At 40.4% G+C, this 3,639-nt stretch overlaps 1 protein-coding gene across 1 annotated transcript in view; it reads right to left on the bottom strand.

Annotated features, from left to right (window-relative positions):
• Positions 1–2,121: 2,121 nt before the first annotated feature.
• LOC139374577 (ubiquitin-conjugating enzyme E2 K-like) overlaps positions 2,122–3,639 on the bottom strand; it is a 13,189-nt gene continuing 11,671 nt past the window's right edge. Inside the window, exon 7 of the mRNA XM_071115582.1 lies at positions 2,122–3,525. Coding sequence (XP_070971683.1) covers positions 3,451–3,525 — 75 coding nt within the window. The 3' untranslated portion in view covers positions 2,122–3,450. The remainder of the gene's footprint in view (positions 3,526–3,639) is intronic.

Here is a 3,639-nt window from a genome sequence, read left to right as displayed (position 1 = left end):
TCCTTAAAGGGATGTGTAAATGTATTAAACACATGAAGACTGATCCTTAAAGGAGACTGTATTAAACACATGCAGACTGGTCCTTAAAGGGATGTATTAAACACATGAAGACTGATCCTTAAAGGGATGTGTAAATGTATTAAAACACATGAAGACTGATCCTTAAAGGGGATGTATTAAACACATGAAGACTGATCCTTAAAGGGGATGTATTAAACACATGAAGACTGGTCCTTAAAGGGATGTGTAAATGTATTAAAACACATGAAGACTGGTCCTTAAAGGGATGTATTAAACACATGAAGACTGGTCCTTAAGGGGATGTGTAAATGTATTAAACACATGAAGACTGGTCCTTAAAGGGATGTATTAAACACATGAAGACTGATCCTTAAAGGGATGTGTAAATGTATTAAACACATGAAGACTGATCCTTAAAGGGATGTGTAAATGTATTAAACACATGAAGACTGATCCTTAAAGGGGATGTATTAAACACATGAAGACTGGTCCTTAAAGGGATGTGTAAATGTATTAAACACATGAATACTTAAAGGGGATGTATTAAACACATGAAGACTGATCCTTAAATGGGATGTATTAAACACATGAAGACTGATCCTTAAAGGGGATGTATTAAACACATGAAGACTGGTCCTTAAAGGGATGTGTAAATGTATTAAACACATGAAGACTGATCCTTAAAGGGATGTGTAAATGTATTAAACACATGAAGACTGATCCTTAAAGGGGATGTATTAAACACATGAAGACTGATCCTTAAAGGGATGTGTAAATGTATTAAACACATGAAGACTGATCCTTAAAGGGGATGTATTAAACACATGAAGACTGGTCCTTAAAGGGATGTGTAAATGTATTAAACACATGAAGACTGATCCTTAAAGGGATGTGTAAATGTATTAAACACATGAAGACTGATCCTTAAAGGGGATGTATTAAACACATGAAGACTGATCCTTAAAGGGGATGTATTAAACACATGAAGACTGGTCCTTAAAGGGATGTGTAAATGTATTAAACACATGAAGACTGATCCTTAAAGGGATGTGTAAATGTATTAAACACATGAAGACTGATCCTTAAAGGGGATGTATTAAACACATGAAGACTGATCCTTAAAGGGGATGTATTAAACACATGAAGACTGATCCTTAAAGGGATGTGTAAATGTATTAAACACATGAAGACTGATCCTTAAAGGGGATGTATTAAACACATGAAGACTGATCCTTAAAGGGATGTGTAAATGTATTAAACACATGAAGACTGATCCTTAAAGGGGATGTATTAAACACATGAAGACTGGTCCTTAAAGGGATGTGTAAATGTATTAAACACATGAAGACTGATCCTTAAAGGGATGTGTAAATGTATTAAACACATGAAGACTGATCCTTAAAGGGGATGTATTAAACACATGAAGACTGATCCTTAAAGGGATGTGTAAATGTATTAAACACATGAAGACTGGTCCTTAAAGGGAAGTGTAAATGTATTAAAACACATGAAGACTGGTCCTTAAAGGGATGTGTAAATGTATTAAACACATGAAGACTGGTCCTTAAAGGGGATGTATTAAACACATGAAGACTGATCCTTAAAGGGATGTATTAAACACATGAAGACTGGTCCTTAAAGGGATGTGTAAATGTATTAAACACATGAAGACTGATCCTTAAAGGGTATGTATTAAACACATGAAGACTGATCCTTAAAGGGGATGTATCAAACACATGAAGACTGGTCCTTAAAGGGATGTGTAAATGTATTAAACACATGAAGACTGGTCCTTAAAGGGGATGTATTAAACACATGAAGACTGATCCTTAAAGGGGATGTATTAAAACTGGTCCTTAAAGGGATGTGTAAATGTATTAAACACATGAAGACTGGTCCTTAAAGGGATGTGTAAATGTATTAAACACATGAAGACTGATCCTTAAAGGGATGTGTAAATGTATTAAAACACATGAAGACTGGTCCTTAAAGGGGATGTGTAAATGTATTAAACACATGAAGACTGATCCTTAAAGGGGATGTATTAAAACTGGTCCTTAAAGGGATGTGTAAATGTATTAAAACACACAAAAACGTAGATTTTCCAGGTTGTTTTTTTAATAAAAGTAAACGTTGACAGTCTCACAATAAATAATCATGCGATTGTACGCCGGCCACACCCCGGTTCAAATATCATTTCAAACCCCTTTTTCTGTGCTAGACTGAGTTTGCTTCACGGGCCAATAAAATACTCCACACCCCTCCCATCTGGCAGACTAAAGCTGAAAGATTTCAAATAGCATCTGGACCCAGGTGTGACGGCTGCTGTTTCCTTCAGAAAACAAATCCAAACTGATAAAAAAAACAAAATGGCAGCCTATCTCCTATACAGTGCACTACTTTTGGCCAGAGACTTATGGGGGGGGTGGGGGGTCTCTACTCTGCCGTGCAGTTCTTTATCTTCTCCGTCGTCATCGTGCTGAAGTGGAACAGGAAGACAGCGAAAAGAGGGAAGAGTCCTTTTTTTTTTTCCTTTATAAAATATAGATCCAGCCGGTAGGTCGGTGGTTTTCTCTGCTGATGAAGAGGTATCTTCTTCGTCGAGAAAGAGACTGTGCACAGGATTCGTCTGGGAAAGAGGAGCGTGAGAGGGATTTGGGGGGGGGGGCGACGACGACGACGCAGGCGTCACTTCACCGGGACATTCGGACGAACTCCCTGGTCGGGCCGACCAAAATAGTAAGCTAGGCAATTTCTTTCCTTCTAGTCGTGAGTAAAACTGAAGCACAGTTTTTAATTATTTTTTTTAACAATATCCAGGAAGTATTCCGCTGTGTATTTGTTAAGAACTAATATTTATTTACAGATAAATCCTCGTCCTCCCGTCTCTCTCCGCCAGTTAGCTCCACCAGGTGAGGTTTATTTACAGATAAATCCTCGTCCTCCCGTCTCTCTCCGCCAGTTGGCTCCACCAGGTGAGGTTTATTTACAGATAAACCCTCGTCCTCCCGTCTCTCTCCGCCAGTTAGCTCCACCAGGTGAGGTTTATTTACAGATAAATCCTCGTCCTCCCGTCTCTCTCCGCCAGTTGGCTCCACCAGGTGAGGTTTATTTACAGATAAATCCTCGTCCTCCCGTCTCTCTCCGCCAGTTGGCTCCACCAGGTGACAGTGGTTCAATGTCGGGCTTCTTAAAAGACGGAAAGTAAGAGTTCATCAAGCGAAGAACCAAAAATAAAGGGATTGGTGGGGGGGGGGGGTGATGTTTGGGCTGAAAGGATACCAGGAAGTGACTTGGACGGGGAGGGCAGGGCTGGAAACTCTAGGACATCAACCCCAGTCAAGGCTCCGTTTGGGCTGTGGTTAGAAGGCATCGGAGGGCACCATAAGGAGATGGGAGATGAGGTCAGAGGGGGTTTCTTGCCGGGTCTCAGTTGTTAAGGAGTAGTTCTGTTGCCGTCTCCACCTCCCAGGATTTAGAAGACAAGGCAGCGATTACAGCGTTCTGTCAGGAGACAGAGAGAGAGACATCACACAGCATTCTGTCAGGAGACAGAGAGAGAGACATCACACAGCATTCTGTCAGGAGAGAGAGAGACATCACACAGCATTCTGTCAG

Source organism: Oncorhynchus clarkii, chromosome 19, assembly GCF_045791955.1.
Source record: "Oncorhynchus clarkii lewisi isolate Uvic-CL-2024 chromosome 19, UVic_Ocla_1.0, whole genome shotgun sequence".
Taxonomy (NCBI): Eukaryota; Metazoa; Chordata; class Actinopteri; order Salmoniformes; family Salmonidae; genus Oncorhynchus; species Oncorhynchus clarkii.
The sequence above is the reverse complement of the archived record's forward strand: the minus strand, read 5'-3'. Positions and strand labels throughout refer to the sequence as shown.